This window comes from Mchenga conophoros, linkage group LG4, assembly GCF_057382185.1.
Source record: "Mchenga conophoros isolate Kocher_MC1m ecotype Shallow Benthic linkage group LG4, M_conophoros_male_GT1.1, whole genome shotgun sequence".
Lineage (NCBI taxonomy): Eukaryota > Metazoa > Chordata > Actinopteri > Cichliformes > Cichlidae > Mchenga > Mchenga conophoros.
In genome coordinates this window covers 11530192-11547623 of record NC_140529.1, presented here as the reverse complement: position 1 = coordinate 11547623, position 17432 = coordinate 11530192, and the positions used below count along the sequence as shown (strand labels likewise).

Genomic DNA, 17432 nt, shown 5'->3' with positions numbered 1-17432 from the left:
CTTAAGCTGCCATCCTGGGCCGGCGTACCACGTGACCCTCATCTAAAGTCTTTCTGTATGTTGACAGTACACACAACACTTTTCAGAATAATATTTTCTAAATGATAAGGCCTTTTTATTACTCATGAATCATTAAGTTAACCTTAAAGACTTTGGTGAATGTAAAGCAAATTTTGCAGCTGGCAGAATGACACACACACACACGCTACATGACCTCCTCTGCGGAGGTAATAAACAGCAAGTGAATTCAGACACAGACCACGGTCTCTGGGTTCACAGCATGTGATATATCCCACCTGCCTCTTTATTCCAAATTAGAACATTATCATAGCCATCTAAGTAATGGATGAGCGCCGGTACTTGCAGAGAACTGTGTGAAACTTTAAAGCTAAAGATATTCTTTACACAACTAAATTATGATCTTTCAGAGAAATATGACTTAAACCAGAGTAGTGCATATCCCTTAATCCCAATGACACATTCCTGTGTGGAATAAAACTTCATCAGTGGTCTTCCAACCTACATTGAGATCTGACAGGAAAATAAAAAATATTATTGTCTGAAGATCAATAGCAACTTTCACCAGTTCTGATTCTGTGATATGATGTGCTGTATGCCCCGACTGCAAGGAGGTACAGGTAATTTGCAAAAGCTTTTTCAAGGATTTCAGGGTTAGGCTGGATCGTTGGATCGATGACGTATCGTTGAGTAAAATTGCTGGATCGAGAATACACATATGACACCCTATTTGATAAGCTGAGTTCAGTGATTGGAAATGAGCCAGAGAAACCTTTGGAAAGGATGATTTTAGATTTGCATCTTTCCATTTGATTTCATATTTTCTTTAAAGCACATGCGTGTAAAGTGTACCATGGGGCCTTGCTTCCTTTGGTCCATGACCTTTTCAGGGGTGAGCTTATTTGCTTGTGTGTTTTTTTTGTTTGTAATGTATTACTTACATCATGTTGAAGTTAAACTCTCAGACCTATGTATATAGATACATCTGAAACCATATTAGACATTTTCTTTTGTGTAGAGAAAAAAAAAACATTTACAGTTTTCAGTAACTTTAAGATCAGCCTGTGGTTATTGCAAATTATTACAACTGGTCACATAATTAGGCCATATTTACATGCTGCGCTCAAATTAACACCTTGAAACAGAGCAAATGTTGAATGGTGCTTTGACCATGCACAGGTGATCTTTATCCCTCCCTCATTTCCCTCCTCCCTCCCTCCCTCCCTTGGGAGCTACAAAGCTAGATCCATGGTGATGTGCTATTACTCAGCTGCTTCGGTCACACCCACCTTGTGCCCTCCCCTCCCTTCACTCTGCTTATAATCAGCCAACAGCCCAAAAATAAGAGCAGAATCCTGAAAAAGTCTCTTGCAAGTTGTTTACACATAACACAGTGCCACAGCCACAGAAGCGAGACGTACGTTTCACAGTGTGGGTCATTTTTGTGAGGACAGCAAAACAACAAACCCCTGTGCTCCTGTTACCTCACGGTGCGCTCCCACAGCAGCTGCCTGAATCACAGCAGTGAAGGCAGGAGCCGGAGAACGTCCTCGGATAACACTTGAGAAAAGGTAGGCCGCTTCACTTGGATTCGTTGCTGTTTAACTGTTCTATGAGGCTGCTTCTTGTGAGCGTGCAAGTCTGGCTATTTTGTATGAGAGCTGTACCCGCACAGGGAGAGATCCACCCAACAATGATCCTTTGTCTCCTGAGACCTGCCTGCAATTATTCTGTTCAATGGGATCCTTTGAGATTTCTCCATCTGTGTTTTCTTTGATGGTGGTTGTCGAATTGGAGACAGTTTAGAGGTTCCATTTAAAAACACAAACACAACACGTCATGTTTAATGCATAAAGTGTAAAATATCTCACCTCCAGACAAGACTGCTTCTTCCAGTCAGTACGCCGTTGGGTCCTTTTACAGTAATCACGGAGGCATTTTGAGATTATTCTGTGACTTGGGCTCATTAATACATCACCAGGCCCACTCCTCAGTGTCAGAGTGAATCAGTGACCTTAAGGAAGCAGGAAGAGCTTGAAGGAGTGAACAAGCTAAAGTTTGGGGGAGTCAAGGCAACAAGTCATTATGCTTGGAGCAGTATCCTGGCATCTGAATGTATGATTAACTTGATGACAACCAGCTTTACTCAAACAGAGCAGCAGAGCTAAATTATTAGAGAAACTACTTCCTGATTTTGGTTAATGTGATATGTTTGGATGAATGGATGTTTGGTGTAAGCTGATAGGGAAGAACTATAAAGGCTGCTGTGGTTTAAATTTTCCGAGAAAGGTAATGCAGAAGACAGCCTGCTGCTGTACACAGGCGGATTCTGCTCAGTCATAGCTGTTAACAACTTGTCTTGTTTCCTCCCACCACACAAAGAGTGCTGTTCCCATTCTGGGAGATCCACACACACACACACACACACACACACACACACACACACACACACACACACACACACACACACACACACACACACACATTTGTAAGTGACAATCTTTAAGTGACTCAAAACAGAGGGTGGTAGGAGAAGACTTAGTGACAGCATGCTGTCATCTGTGTGCCTGAGTTTGATGGATGATGCATTGGAGTAAAGAGCCTTGTACAGAGTTAGCGAAAGGGTTGTCACACTACACCTCAGTTTAGCCTAAACTCAAACATCAACTCACCCCCACAGCATGTTCAGGGAATGGTGCGCTGGCTGGCCACAGAGTTCGCTCCCTATGCAAATACATACACTGGTGTCTTTACTAGGATCTATACCCTCTTTATTCTTAACATTTAAAAATATTATGAAAGGACATAGCAAGTGCACTGGTGAGATGAAAAAAAAAAGTCCACAAATAAGGAATATTTGCTTATCAATAGTATTCATCTTCCGAATTTGGTTCCTCCCCTCCTTTGCATGCCGCTGGGCTTTTTTGTTTTGTTTTGTGCGGTGACAAACTTTCCAGTATAGCGTGAGATTTACTTCCTCTATTGTCACCTCTCTTCTCCGATTACTGCTAAACCAAAAGCGCTCACAGTTACATGTGCACCGTGAGTGACCTTATAGTATAAATGACAGGCTCAAGAGTTTAAGATAAGTTATTAAGCTCACAAAGACTAAAAGGTGACAAGAGTTTGAAGCTACCCCACCCTGTGGCCTCCCTGCTCACAGAGCAGCTCTACTAATTCATTGGCTAATTTGCTTCTTCAAGGAAGAAGTGAAACCTGAGACAACAGGTGAGCAGGATGATTAATGCTCTTTATAGAAAAACACATTCATGCAGGTAAAAGCAAAGTGTTGCTAAATAAGTGCTCTTAGTGAGATAAAACCAGACTAAAGTTTAAAAATGTGTCTCTATCATTCTTCCTCTGACTGTAGGTAGAAATATCAGCAGCAAAAATGGGATGCTTTCAATTCCTCAAATTCATGATGTTTGCGTTCAACGGCATCATCTTTGTAAGTAAAGACTCTCATTGTTTTATAATTTTATTTAAGTTTGAAGGATGCTGACAGTTACTTACAATTTTCTTTAAGTGTGACTCAGCAGTACTGTGTAGTCTGAATGTTGTACAAAAGCATACAAATACAAATCACTGGTTATTTTTACACCACCAACAAGAGTTGTAAACTGTAAATTGCACATTACAAATATTTTCAGAACATTGAGTATTGGACTTATCTATTTTAAAGTTATTAGAGTAAAAATGCATTTTCTACAAGACAGTCTCAAGGCAAAACCCTCCCTGCCTAAGTCTTAACAGACAAAAGCATGGTAGCAGTCACCGTGACAAAAAAGACTGTCTCTTATGCATAAAATCTGTGAAGTGCTCTTTTAACTTCTCCACCCTCCACATGTTTCTTCTTCAGCTGGCAGGTGCTGCCATCCTGGGTGTTGGGATCTGGGTGAAGGTGGATAGCGGTTCCGTCCTTACCTTTCTTGGGAAAATTGACAACATGCCAGCAGAGCTAAGCCAGGTGCTCAATGTGGGCTACCTGTTGATTGCAATTGGGATCTTGCTAGTCGTCATCGGCTTTCTAGGCTGCTGTGGAGCCATGAGGGAGAGCAAGTGTATGCTACTGCTGGTAGGTTGTTGCCTGCTATTTTATAGAGGCTTAAAGAAATACTTTGACATTTTGGCACACTTTCTTGATTGTAGAGCCCTTGAAGGTCAATAGGGCAGTAATTTTTATTTTATGGGAACAAGTCACCCTCAGTACACAAGTCCATTCATCTAGTACAAACATAATAATTCATTGTGTAAAATGCATACAGCCAACAAATAAGGGAGAGGACTCACCAGCCTGGTTTCAGTTTTGAGTTTGAGTTTGAGTGACAATACAGAGGTTACGATATAAAGGTTAAGGAACTATGTTGTCAGTTATTGCTAACAAGCTTAATTAGCAAGACATATCTATAAACTCTAACTGAGAATTTTTGGTACAGCAGTTGTGACCTTTAGCAAATGTATGGTCTATAAAATTACCTGAATTGTACATAATTACCAGTTAACAATATAAGCCTTGGGCTTCAGTTCAAATCCCTATCCTTATGAAGACACATGTAGGATCTTTCTTTTAGTATTATAAACACAAAGCCGACAACACAAAGATGAAGACCAGCCCAAAGAGACTTCAAAGCGAACACCACAGTGATCCTACTTTAGAAACATAAACAGGTAGAAACAGGCTGGAGCCTCACTGCTCATCTGTTTATTACCTGCTGAAGTTCACGGTATGGCTGCTGGGCTAGGGTCAGCAAGTGCTACACTTTAACATCACTCAGGGTTCTTGGCTAGCTTTGCATTAATGTGTTGTCCATGCAGATGCTTGCAAAGACCTGAAGCGTAATGTGGTTGTTTCTGTCCTAGATGCAGTTTGCACTTTACCATTGCATCCTTGTCCTTTTGTGCAATAGGAATAAAAGTAATGTCTATATCAACAATGCAGACCATCATTTTCTTCCTCTCGTACACAAACTGAGATCAGCTTTTCTCCACGCTTCTCCAAGGACCAACAACTCAAGCTAGGGTTGCCCACAGGCTGGATGGTTGTGACACTGTTCTCTAGAGACAGTAAACAACTACAACATGTAAACAACAGTTTGCAAAACTTTATTCTAGTCTGTGCACAGAGGCACTACAGAGCAATAGTTTACCCTGAAAAAGAGAAACAGACAAACACAGATGTGTGCTACCTGCTACTTAGACCACATGTTACCCCCAGCTATAGCAAGTAATAAGTGCAATCACTGCAGTAATAGTGGAGTTTCTTTTTCTTTAAGGTAGAATATGTGGAGCCATCTATCCGACACCAGCTTGACCTGGAGTACAATCCATTGCCTTTAATCTTTGTACTGAAAACACTGCTGCAGCAGGTTAACGAATACAGCTTGATCCGTGATCTCTGTATGGATAATTTACCAAGAAAATTACACAACAGTGGCAGGACAGATTACTGGTTTGTCTGCTTACGCCCACTTCTGCTATCTTGAACTGTGAAGTTGGTGTTGGTGTGGCTGCTCTGACCATCAGAGTGGGAAGTCTGACTTCCTGATCATTTCAAAAGAAAACTCATGATTCCTGACTTTCCACCTCAAATGGATCAAAGCATAAGTAACAAGATGAATAGCTGTATTGTTTAATCACCAAAATGAAGAACAAACGTTTTTGGAAGTCTGTTACAGGAAGCACGCAAAATTATTAGGAACGTAATTGGTTTTCGCACTTCAGCTTTGGCTTCGTGTTCCACCTTCTGAGATTGCTGCTTGGTTAGAAGAGGGCTACTAAGCTCCCCACCAACACTTTTGGTATAGCCAGTTGCTGGCTATATCTCCATGTTTGTTTGTAATTCTTTACGCAAGAAAATTAATTTATGGATACTTTGTGAAAATAAAAGGTCAAAAAATTTCTTTTAAAATGCTCTCTCAAACAAGTTTTTTTCTATTCTTTTTTATTTAAGCTACACTTTAAACAAACCCATTCCAGTAATGGATATTCTTATCTCCTCAACAGTTTTTTATCATAGTCTTGTTGATCTTCATAGCAGAGGTGGCAGGAGCAGTGGTTATTTTGGTATTCAGACCGCTGGTAAGTCTCCAAAGAACTTACAGAGATAATCTTAGTAGCTGCATTATCATGACTATTTGAATGCAAAATTTGCTTCATGTGTGTATGTTAGGCTGAGGAGCTGTTTAACAAGATTGGTCAGGAAGCAGTGAAGAGCATCAAGCAGGGCTATGGGAACAATACTGACATCACAGGACTGTGGAATTCGACAATGAGCACGGTACAAAAATCTGCTAAACAATAAAGTCAGTGGCTTCTGTTTTCAGCAACACTTTTGGTAACGTGCCCACTTTTTCTGTCTACACTAGTTTAAATGTTGTGGATTCTACAACTCATCAGAATTCAAGGAGTCTCCTTACTATAAAAACCACAACAATACATTTCCACCACAGTGCTGTTTGAACCCTGGAAGCACATGTACTGATGGGGTAAGGACAATTCAAAGTAGTAGAAAAAAAATAATTCAAAATGTCTTTATAATTACGATATCTTTAATCTAAACCTACTACATATTTTCTTTAGACAATCACTGGTTGCTTCCCAAAGATCCGGAAGCTGATTGACGATAACACCGCTGCTATAGTGGGAGTGGCGCTCGGGATTGCAGCTCTGGAGGTATGACACCACTGTTACATTAGGTTGAACTATATGGTAAATGGATGTTTCATTTTTCTCCTTTTGGCACCTTTTCTTACCTTATTTTTGAAATTTTATTCCCTTCAGTTATGTGCCATGGCTGTCTCAATGATCCTTTACTGCAGGATAAAATCTGAAAGTGTCTAACTACAAAGGACAAAGGCCTGAGAGAAATCCTTTAAATCACTGGAATCTTTCTATTTTTTTTATCACTTCCTGTAATGAAAGTCTTGTGCAATCAGATTTAATAATTTAATGTAACAAATCTATTTTTGCTACATTTAAATCTAGCTAATAGATGCGATTAACAAATGTATTTTATCCATGTAAACATCTATGTATGTATGCTATCTACTTAATCAGCTAAGCACACTGTACACACACACACACACACACACACACACACACACACACACACACACACACACACACTGTGTATTTGACCAATGATTGTTTAATGTAGTCCGTTAATGAGGAATTCAGTGATAAATGTATTCATTGTGATAATGAAACAAAACCTGTTGTCAATGTTGGGCACTGAAAGGGGGATTTTTTTCTTTGTTTGCTTGTGTTCGTTTTGCACAATTCAGCTTGTAAATTAGCACCAAAGTTGATACATGATATGTTTATATGGTCTAAAAGTGACTGATTCTTAAATAAAGTCCACATTTCTGGGAGTTTTTGAACTGGCTGCAAGCATTTGTGCCATTTTACAGAAGCTATGAGGTAAGAAGGGACTAATTTATTATTTATTACACTTTATTACACAAGAAAACACATTGGACATATAGAGGTTACCTTTTACTTTTAACTAGAGAGTTTAACTTATCTGAAACCATTAAGACAGGAAACATGAGCCTAAATGTGAAATTCTACATGTTTTTGTATAACTTGGAGCAAATGGCAGCTTTAATTTAAAATAAGAAGGCTTCTATGTTTGACTCAGGCAGCATGAATTACCTACATAGAAACTGTTAGCAGAGCTGAAGTTTCTCATCCTAGTTTAGTCGTGTATAAATTTGGACTCTGGCTTCATTGGACACTTAGAGTCTGGATAGAAACTTCCTGGTGCTGAGTGAACAGTTGATCTTTGGAATTTGCTGGTTAATAAAAGTACAGGACAAGGGTTAAATGACTTGTCTAAGACAATTTGCCTGCAAAGATTTCCACCATGTAGTAAATACACTTAACAGCCATTACATTAGTTACACCCGTGGCCCTCCTTTCCCTTTCAGAACTGCCTTTGTAGCACAGATTCAACAAGCTGCTGGAAACATTCCTCAGATCATTTGCTCCATATTGATATGGAGGCATCACACAGTTGCTGCAGATTTGATATGAATCCATGATGTGAATCTCCTGTTAAATCACATCCCAAAATAGATTGAAATCTGGTGACCGTGGAAGCCATTTATGTTCAAGAAAGCAGTTTGAAATGATTTGAGCTTTGTGATGTGTTGCATTATCCTGCTGGAAGCAGCAGAAGATGAATACACTGTAATCATAAAGAGATGGACATGGTCAGCAATAATAGTTGGGAAGGCTGTGATGTTTAAACAATGCTCAGCTGGTATTAATGATCCCAAAGTGTGCCAAGAAAATATCACCCATCAGCCTGAGCTGATCAGGAGGGGTCCATGCTTTTATGTTGTTTTCCCCAAAATCTGACCCAATACCACAAATGGAGACTCATCAGATCAGGCGATATTTTTCCAGTCCCGTATTGTCCAATTTTGGTGAGCCTGCACAAATTATAGCCTCAGGTTCCTGTTCTTAGCTGACATGAGGGGCACCTAGCGAGCTCTACTGCTTCAAGGTTTGCTTTGTTGTGTGTTCAGAGGTGCTCTTCTGCATACTTTGGTTGTAACAAGCAGTTATTTGAGTTGCTGTTGCCTTTCTGACCATTCTCTCTTTTTTTTGATACTTTTTATTTATTTATTTAGGAACATTTTTATGCAGAAAACCCCCCCAAAAAAACAAAATATTATGAGATCATGGGAAGACAATATATGCCTGTGTATACAGCTGCACATCCACACATACATATCAATACTTTGGTATTGCAAGTTCTATGCATTAAAGAGCGCTGCCACAATTTGTAAAGCCCAGCCATTTTCTCCAACGTCTCCTTCCCAAGTCTCCCTGAAGTCGCAGGGTGAAAGTCATACATTCCATCAATTTGATGTCTTCCATTGTAGAGCTAAAAAGTATTATAGTGGGAGGGTCTTTACAAAGCCGGCGTTTTGTTATAGCCTTTTTGCAGATGCCAAGAGAATTCTCAGGAGATAAACATCATCTGTAACTAAATCTTCTGCAAAATATCCCAGATACAATGATGCGAATGTACAAGTCACATTGAATCCAAGTACCTTTGTGATTATTTTTACAACTTCCATCCAGAAGGGTCGTATGGATGGGCAGGACCAGAATATGTGTCTGTGGTCTGCCATGACTTCCCCACAGTTTCTCCAACAAAGCCCAGGTGTAGCACTGAATTTAGACTTTTGTTTAGGTGTTATGAAAAAGCGTATAATGTTCTTCCAACAAAAGTCCCGCCACATGTTGGAGTTAGTTGTGGTAAACTGTGTTTCCAAAATCCGTGTTCACCCATCTTCTGTAATCTCGATGTCCATTTCTTTTTCCCATTTCTGTTTTATGTAAATTGTTGAGTCCCTTTTGAGCTTAGTCATACATTTGTACAGTTTACTTATCAGGGCTTTGTTACTCCCAGAGTCATAAGCGTCAATGAAGATGTTAACAATCGAGAAGTCTCCAGGGACACAGCTGTTTATTCTTTTGCCAATATAGTCACGGAATTGCAAGTATCGGAAAAAGTCTTGTTTCTCGAGGTCGTAAGTCTTGCATAGGTATCAAAGGCCATAATTTTAGATTTTATGATAACTGAACACACAGCAGTAATTCAATGCCATACCCATTGTCTAAATCTACTGTCGTGGGAGGCAGGTAAAAAATCAGGGTCGTACACTGGCCACCTCAGAAGTTTTATCTCTTCCTGAAGTTGTGCCTGCTTGACCACTCCCCTCCATATCTTTAATGTAAAATTGACCCATTGGCTGGTTGTCAAGATATTGTCCAACTCAGAAGCTGCGTGACCAAGTCTAGACTGGATCGGTGTGTCCGAGAGAGACATCTCAATCGCCTTCCACCTTGCACAAAAGGATGGGTTACACCAACACACCAAAGACCTCAGCTGAGCAGACAAGTAGCAATCCCTTAATGAAGGTAGAGCCAAGCCCCCTTTCTCCTTCGGCAACTGCAAAGTAGAAAACTTTACCCTTAGTCTTTTGTTAAGCCAAATGAATCTCGAAATCTGTTTATTCCATTCCCTGAACTGCTTCTCTGGAATTGGAATAGGTAAAGCAAGGAAGAGATAGAGTAATTTAGGAAGAATGCTCATTTTAATTATCTGTATCCTGTTGCCAAAGTCGAGAGGGAGCAGGTTCCAAATGTTGAGGTCACTGTATATTTCTCTATTAGGACGACTGTAATTAATATCATACAGTTGTGTTAGGTCTTTAGGCAGGAACACTCCTAAATATTTGATAGTGGTTGCCTTCCATTTAAACTTGAATTCTGACAATAGTGTCTGATCTGGAGAGAAATTAAATGTCAGAACTTGTGTTTTTTTGACATTAAGAAAATACCCTGAATATAAGCCATATGTTTCTAACATCTTCATTAATACTGGTACACCTGAGCTGGGGTCTGTGATTGTTACCAAGACGTCGTCTGCTTATAGACATACCTTGTACTTGTCCCCTCCTATTACAATCCCTTTCAACGATGTTTCCTGACGTATAGCCTGGGCTAGGGGTTCGATAAACAAATTGAAGAGATAGGGACTTGCTGGGCACCCCTGCCTGCATCCGCGTTCTAAAAATATGGTATTGGAGAGACTACCGTTAATTTTTATTCTGGCAGTAGGGAGAGAATAAAGAGCTTGGAAACATTTTATAATTTCACTACAGAAACCAAATCTTTTCATCACTAGAAAGAGAAAGTCCCAATTCACTGAATCATAAGCTTTTTCAGCATCTAAGCTAAGAATAATTGAGCTATTTTTCCTATTATTAATGTGTTCGATGATATGTAAAGCTCTCCTAATATTATCATGGGTTTGTCTATTTTTCAAGAAACCCGTTTGGTCTTCATCAATTAATGAAGGCATTACAGCATCCATTCTTTTTACCAGAATAGTTGTGTATAGTTTGTAATCTGAGTTCAGAACACTTATTGGCCTATGAGATTTGGAATTTATTCTATCCTGTCCCCCCTTTCACAAAACAGATATGAAGGCCTCCTTCCAGGAGGGAGGTACCAGTCTTCCTTTCAAGATATAATTAAAACTGGTTTCCAACAAGGGTAGAAGGAACTCATGGTTTTGTACCATTCGGCAGGGAACCCGTCGGTACCTGGTGACTAATTGGAATTAAGGCTAGAAATAGCTTTAATTATTTCCTCCTGAGATATTAAAGACGTTAACCTATTATTTGCTTCCCGACCAATTGTAGGCAGGTCTAAAGAGTTCAAAAAGTCAGTTATCTTATTTACGTCACCCTGGATAGACTGGCTATATAACGATTTGTAATACGTTTCAAATGCTCTTTGAATTTTGTCCAAGTCAGTTACAACTTTATTACCAACTGGGTCTCTAATCTTATAAATAGTATTTTCAGCTTGCTGTTTTCTAATCCGCCATGCTAGCCGCTTCGCAGCTTTAGGTCCCGCCTCATAATATCTCTGTTTCATAAATCTTGTGTTTTCCTCTACTTCTTCACCTAATATCTTATCTATTTCCTGCTTGATCTGTCTGATCTGGTGGGTTACTCTTGTATTTTTATCCTTCAGACCTGACTGTTCCAAGACCTTTAATCTATCCTGCAGTTGTAACAGTTCTTGTGACTTTTTCTTTTTAAGCATGGTTGACCATGCAATTATTTTTCCTCTGAGGACAGCTTTAGCTGCATCCCACACGATACTGGGGTTTGTCTCTCCATTATCGTTGTCCTGCAGGTACAAGTTAAGATCAGCTATCATTTGTTTCACAAAAGCGGGATCATTTAACATACCAGTATTTAGTCTCCACAAGGTTGTCCTCCGTTTCCCATCCAAATGTAATGTTATATAAATTCCACTGTGGTCAGAGAAATCTCTTGGACCTATTCTGTAGTCTTTTATCCTGTTTAATAGAATAGAATAGAATAGAATAGAATAATCCTGTAATTGTCCCACAAGGGGAAATTTGGTTGTAACAGCAGCCAAAGAGACACATATACAAACAAACAGTACACAGGACACAGAACAGAAACTTACACAATTTTTACATATTTACATCAAGCACAGTGGTTACTATATACAGAGAGTACTGTACAGTTATTCAATTCAATAAAAATAACTACAGATAAGAGGCAAAGCAGGTTGTAGTGCGAATCGGTTAATTAACTTATTGCAGTTACAGCATTGATGTAAACATCTATTTAATCCCTATTAAACATAAAACAGTAATCTATCCTTGAGTACACTTGGTGTCGAGCAGAGTAAAAGGTAAACCCTGATGCTGACCCATGAATAGACACATCAATAAACCCTAATTCCGTTAACATTCCTTTAACTTGTTTCTCTCCAGACGTGCTTTTCCTGCCACTATTATTTGAGTCTAATTGGGGGTTTAACAGTAAATTAAAATCTCCTGCACGAATGAGAGTTCTCAGAGTTTCCTTAGAGATCAAATCAAATATCTTTTTGAAGAAACTTGTGTTGCTTCCTGGGGGTGCGTAGACATTTAATAGTGTGACAGCCTTGTGATCTATCTTGCCTTTTACTAAGACAAACCTACCTTCCTTATCGCTTATGTTAGATATATGTTCAAATTTTATTTTGTTTGAGATAAGGATAGCCACTCCTCGTTTTTTCCTCGCCCTATACGATGAATAAAATGTGTGTCTGAAACCCATTTTTTAAAATTTCTCATGTTCTGCATTGCCTAGATGGGTTTCTTGCCAATATGCTTTATCTACTGTCTCCTTTTTCAATTTGGCAATTAGTTTGCTTCTTTTAATGGGACTATTCAGGCCATTTACATTTAGTGACAGCATTTTATAGAAATTATAAACCATCAATTGGACATGTGGAATACAACATAATCAACCCAGACCTCAAAACATTGCAACCAGAACTCGCTGAACAGCGAACACACAAAACATTAACAAGGGCTTCCAATATAAAGGATATAAGACTGTCCTTTGATATTAAGGGGACTGGCCACAAAATGGGGCCCCTCATCTTGACCATTCTCTGTAAATCCCAGAGGTATATGTGTGGGAAAATCCAACAACAAGAACTGTACCAACCTGATTAACACCCATTTCAATATCAATAATAAAACATATTTGATTAAAAACACACAATCACAAGTGTTTACCCGAACCCTTATTCTAGCAGATAACGACCAACATTTGTAAAATAGAGGACTGCAATTTATTTTATTTTTTTTAAAGGCCGGGTTGTAGTACTTCTATAGTCAGTGCAAAGGTTTTTTTTTTCAACCCCTGTAATGTGATGCAAACAGTTGGTTTGAAAGCCTGTAGTGCCTCTTAGTGGCGGGACTCTTATACTGCAGTGTAAGACGTCCAACAGTGTCAGCTGTATGCTAGAAAGTCATACAAGAAATTTTCTGGGGTCACCATGAAGCGCTTACTTTCTTTCTTGCTCAGTCTACAAAATGTGTAAGTTAATGGATTGAAAAGAAAAAGATGACACCCGTTAGTTTCCGTTGTTGGGTTATTTCCTAGGTACACCGTAGCATGTGACAATAAATTAAAAGCTACAGTTTAGCTGCGGTTTGTCAAACTTTTACATTGACTTTAAGTGGGCCGCACCAGTCAGTCAGTATAAAGAAGTTACACGTTTAACTGTTTTTCCACAGGACGAAGAAAAAGCTGCTGTGACAAAGAAAGACATCTGTCAGCACAACTCTTTGGGCTTAAACTGTAAGAAATAAACATGTAAAATTACAGTAAAAGTTCTGGTAGCTCAGACTGTCCAGTTTTTGTTTTGTTTGTTTGTTGTTGTTGTTGTTTTAAACTCTACTCATAAAAACAAACAAAGCTAAAAACAGAATTTTCGGAAGTAGAAAGCGAGAAACAGAAACTGTTTATTTATAATTGTTTCTTTTTTAATTACTTTGTTAAGTGTAGCTCTCTTCACGACAACACAGACACAGGTCGGTTCTTTGAAATGGGCGTTTATTATTTGGGCTTTCTCTCCTCCTTAGCTTCACCATCGCCAGTACGCCAAGACGCCGTTAGAACTGGTCACGAGTGAACTTACAAACCAATTAATAACTTTACAGTACGCATGTTAAGTCCAAACACAAATAAAAACATTTCTCAAACGACAAATACATCATTGACTGCTTGTCCTGAAAAGAAGTCCTTAGTCCTTGTGTTGCCTTTTCTTTTAGTAAACGTTTAGCTTAACACACTTCATGAGAGACATCTGCTCCCTCGCAGTCCATGAAAAGTCTCATGTACTCTTGTTAAGGGTATTCTCACGGTACACTACACTGTAAAAAAAAAAAAAAAAAAGAATCCTAAAAAAACAGTAATATTCCGGCAGCTGGAGCGCCAAAATAATAGCAGAAAATAACAGGAAAATAACTTTCTCATAAAAATACGGTTATTTTCAGTAATGACAATACAGTTTGTTGCCCTAATTTTACATGGGATTTTGCCTTTTTCAAGTATAAACATTAGGAACATTTTAATGTGAATAAACAATGAAATTACCTATAAACAAGGTCAATGAATGCGGCAATATGAATAATAATGCTTAAATGTACAGAAATATGCAGTTAACAGTTGGTTTAAATAATAATAATAATGGATTGCATTTATATAGTGCTTTTCTAGCCACTCAAAGCACTTTACAATTCCTCTATTCATTCACTCTCACATTCACACACTGGTGGAGGCAGCCACAGCTGGGGCAGACTGACAGAAGCGAGGCTGCATATCGCGCCATCGGCCCCTCTGGCCAACACCAGTAGGTGATAGGTGACGTGTCTAGCCCAAGAACACAACGACCAAGACTGTCCGAGCTGGGGCTGGAACCGGCAACCTTCTGATTACAAGACAAACTGCCATTTCTTGAGCCACGATCTCCCTAAATAACATTATTTGATGTAAAAAAAAAAAAAGTTTATAAGAATCATTTTATTTCAAATTCAAATTTTATTTGTCACATACACAGTCATACACAGTACGATATGCAGTGAAACGCTTAGACAACTGCTCGTGACCTAAAGAAAAAAAGAAAGGGCTATGAATAAGATATGAAATAAATATGAAAATTAAAAAGGGTAAATTTAACTAGGAAGGAATAAAATAAAATATAAAAATTAAAGTTAAAAATGAAATAACTGTACAACACAAATTAAAATGAAGGGTAATTATAACTGGGAAAGAATAAGATAAAATATATAAATTAAAGTTGAAAATAAAATAACTGTACAACAAAATACACAATACACAGTATAGAAATATATAAGAATGTATGAAGAAATATAAATATATATATATACACAATAACAGCAGTTGTACAAGTGATGAAGTGAAAACAATGTCCAGAAAGTCCAGTGTGTGTGTAAGAACTATATGTGTGGGTCAGTACTGTGTGGTGGTGTGATTGAGAGACCGTATCGCCTGCGGGAAGAAGCTCCTCCTCAGTCTCTCTGTGTTGGTCTTCAGGGAGCGGAATCGCTTTCCTGACCTCAACAGAGAGAACAGTCTGTTGTTGGGATGGCTGAGGTCCTTCATGATCTTCCTGGCCTTGGTCCAGCACCGCCTGCTGTAGATTGAGTGCAGGTCAGGGAGCTCGGAGCGGATGGTGTGCTCAGCTGACCGCACAACCCTCTGTAGAGCTCGTCTGTCCTGCATGGTGCTGTTCCCGAACCAGGTTAAGATGTTTCCCGTCAGGATGCTCTCTATGGTGCACGAGTGAACGTTCCTGAGCACCTTGCAGGGCAGTTGGAAGTCTCTCAAGCGTCTGAGGTGGTAGAGACGCTGACGGGCCTTTTTCACCACGGTGTTGATGTGACAGGACCATGACAGGTCCTGCGTGATGTGAACTCCGAGGTATTTGAAGCTGTCCACTCTCTCCACTGGGCACTCGTTGATGACGGGGGTCTGGTAGTTCCTCTCCTGCTTAGTGCTGAAGTCCACTATCAGCTCCTTTGTCTTACTGACGTTTAGGTTGTTCCTCTGGCACCAGTTCTCCAGATATATGAAATATATATTATATATTTTTCCATAGTATTACATTTGAATTTAACAGTTCAATCTTTCAAATAACGGACAAATATTTGTGAAATAGTGTTGAAATCAAATCTGACAGTGTTAATTTGGACATGCTGGATTTGCTGTGTACCTGAATACCCCCCACTCCCTCCCAATAATGTGAAAATGAATATGTTACAGAGAAAATGAATAGAGCCATACAAAAAATACAAAACCCATACAACAAAAAAAGAAAAAGACAAAACAAACCAAAAAAAAAAAAAAAAAAAATCCAACAATAAGTTAGTAGTACGTATCCTTATAATTTAATATTAACATTAACATCTGCTAGCCTCAAAAAACAAGGTCTTAACATTAATCAGTATTGATATAAATCTTAACCAATATTAACAATAGTAACAATATTAATATTAATATTAATGATTACTACTAAGGTAGAACAGCCACTGCCAGGAATAGCAGAAAAAATTGTACACTGTCATATGGTGGACTACAGAGAAATTTCTCGTGCTGGTAACTTTTCTAAGTATTTAAGTACCGGTAATGGTTTCCAGTGAGTAAAAAATCTATCCGATGAGCCTCTGATGGAGAATTTTATCTTCTCCAGCTTTAAGAGTCTTAAGATATCCTGTAGCCAGACTTTAATTAATGGTGGCTGAGACAATTTCCACAACAACAAAATTCTTTTTCTAGCAATGAGAGAAGCAAAGGCAATAAGGTTATTTTGAATAGCTGTAGTATGAAGGTTATTTGGTGGTTTGCCAAATATATCGATATCGGAGTCAATTTTATACCCAATATATCCGAAATTATTTTGAAGAACTGATGCCAAATACAGACAACCTAGGGCACGCCCAGAACATATGAGTAAGATTGCAAGGTATCTGTGAGCATCTGTTACATTTATCATCAAATTTATCTGGGTATAATTTTGACATTTTTTCTTTACTGTAGTGTAATCTGTGGAAAACTTTAAATTGTATTAATGAAAGTCTGGCACAACTACAAGAGGAATTAATGGCCCTTACCGCTCCCTCCCAGAACGACTCAGAGAAACTCATATGGAGTTCTGACTCCCATTTCATCTTGGTCCTGTATGAAAGAGCTTCACTAGGTGGAGAAGCTAGTTTATAAAGGTAAGAAATATGACCCTTTACCAAAGTTTTGGCTCTGAGAACCAAATATATGGTAAATGGCCTGTATTTATATAGCGCTTTTTACTAGTCTCTAAGGACCCCAAAGTGCTTTACATATCCAGTCATCCACACATTCACACACTGGTGATGGCAAGCTACATTGTAGCCACAGCCACCCTGGGGCGCACTGACAGAGGCGAGGCTGCCGGACACTGGCGCCACCGGGCCCTCTGACCACCACCAGTAGGCAACGGGTGAAGTGTCTTGC

General features: G+C 39.0%; 1 protein-coding gene across 1 annotated transcript; it reads left to right on the top strand.

Annotated features, from left to right (window-relative positions):
* Positions 1-1381: 1381 nt before the first annotated feature.
* tspan34b (tetraspanin 34b) lies at positions 1382-7388 on the top strand. The gene is made up of 8 exons (XM_085272571.1): positions 1382-1589; positions 3389-3466; positions 3878-4093; positions 6022-6096; positions 6188-6295; positions 6384-6503; positions 6598-6690; positions 6799-7388. The coding sequence occupies exons 2-8, from the start codon at positions 3410-3412 to the stop codon at positions 6856-6858; spliced, it is 729 nt and encodes a 242-aa protein (XP_085128697.1). The 5' UTR covers positions 1382-1589; positions 3389-3409; the 3' UTR covers positions 6859-7388.
* Positions 7389-17432: the final 10044 nt, after the last annotated feature.

What these genes read in the sequence shown, in the direction of transcription:
- tspan34b (XM_085272571.1), top strand. Translation starts at nt 3,410, where the DNA reads ATGGGATGCTTTCAATTCCTCAAATTCATGATGTTTGCGTTCAACGGC. An exon ending in TTTTGGTATTCAGACCGCTG is followed by an intron (nt 6,097 to 6,187) that starts GTAAGTCTCCAA and finishes TGTGTATGTTAG; the next exon opens with GCTGAGGAGCTGTTTAACAA. An exon ending in GGAATTCGACAATGAGCACG is followed by an intron (nt 6,296 to 6,383) that starts GTACAAAAATCT and finishes TGTCTACACTAG; the next exon opens with TTTAAATGTTGTGGATTCTA.